The sequence below is a fragment of the Triticum aestivum genome, chromosome 6B, assembly GCF_018294505.1.
Source record: "Triticum aestivum cultivar Chinese Spring chromosome 6B, IWGSC CS RefSeq v2.1, whole genome shotgun sequence".
NCBI lineage: Eukaryota > Viridiplantae > Streptophyta > Magnoliopsida > Poales > Poaceae > Triticum > Triticum aestivum.
The window spans coordinates 3192360-3193776 of NC_057810.1; the positions used below are offsets into that span (position 1 = coordinate 3192360).

Here is a 1417-nt window from a genome sequence, read left to right on the forward strand (position 1 = left end):
TATAATAAGGGGCAGATGTAGTATTTTACATGATGGATTGTATTTTTTTGATAATTTGGCATGCCTTGTTTCCCGATCAACAATGGACCATATTCATTTTCCACGTATGCCACAAAGGCCAGAAGGATGTACTATGTTGTTAATCAACTAAAACTGCCATTTTTAGTACCATTATTTGCTCTGTTGTTGCCTGGTGGAAATCACATGTAATATTAATTGCAACAATATATGTTTACTCACAAAGATATGCTCTTGATCTCATCCCGGTGCATCAGCTGCAAGATGTGGAAGTCCAGCTTAGCAAGCTCAAGTATATCCTGGTCGCCTTCATCATCCTTCTCATAGATGGAGATGTAAAGCTTGGCCTCCAGCCTTTTCATCCTCCGCTGCGATGGCGTAGCCAGTGCATGCCGTACTCTGTTGATGAGATGATCGGGTAGCTGGTTGCCTCCAGATAGGGAAGAGAGGCAGCTGGTGGTGAATCTTATAGAATCAGTGAGAGATTCCTCCCCACATTTAGCTAGGTGGGCTGCCTCATAAAGGCTAAGTAGAGTGCCAATGTCAGATTGCACATCGTCTTTGAAGTGCTCACCCTTTTCATCCTTGAAACTCTTCAATACTTCTTCTACAACATTTTAGTTAGGGCAATTAATTTAACACTTTTTGATCATGTAATAGTAGTAATATCCATCAATTGGATAGTACTTAGAATTCCCTAACCATCTAATAGGAGAAAAATTACAATTTACTTTACTGCAGTATGTTGTATAACTACCACAAGGAATGTCATATTGGTGTTGCCTCAACAGTCGGAACCGTAGGGCAACTCCGGCCAAGTCATTCTCATCAATCGATGTGAAGATGAGGACATCCATGAACTTATTGACCTCCTCCTCAAAGTGGTAACCAACACCAAGGTGCTCAATGGCATCAACTGCCCTCATCCCCTTTGATATATCCTTCTTGCTGGACGTATACCTTTTGATCATGCAGCATACCTTCTGCACAAGCTCATCCCTTCTATCCTTGATCATTTTCTGAGACTATTGATTCAAATCAAACAGACAGACAGGCAGACGTAAGATATAATGAAGATCAATATAATGCATGCACTTGCATGGTATGGATGTACTGAAAACTTGGGGGCCTAATGCAGTTTTGTTCAGAACCGGTGGTTTGTGAAGTTCTTGTTAGAGGAATCAATGTACAAGAGAAAATAACATGGGCGAGTCATATTATGTAACCTTAAAAAGGTACTTCATTGTTTCTCAGAAATTCGAATGTACTACATGATTTTGCTAATAGAGAAGGAATCCACAGTTTGAGGTATTCACTCCTTTTATGTATACTGCTAAACATGTCCGTGCGTGCACCGGATGGAAAAACATTGCTCCCCTGGACTATTGATTTGTTGGTT

General features: G+C 40.5%; 1 protein-coding gene across 1 annotated transcript in view; it reads right to left on the bottom strand.

Moving 5' to 3' along the window:
- Window positions 1-1034, bottom strand: part of LOC123133033 ((-)-germacrene D synthase) — a 3269-nt gene extending 2235 nt beyond the window's left edge. Inside the window, exons 1-2 of the mRNA XM_044552579.1 lie at window positions 776-1034; window positions 241-625 (exon numbers count right to left, since the gene is read on the bottom strand). Coding sequence (XP_044408514.1) covers window positions 241-625; window positions 776-1034 — 644 coding nt within the window. The remainder of the gene's footprint in view (window positions 1-240; window positions 626-775) is intronic.
- Between the last annotated feature and the right edge of the window lie 383 nt (window positions 1035-1417).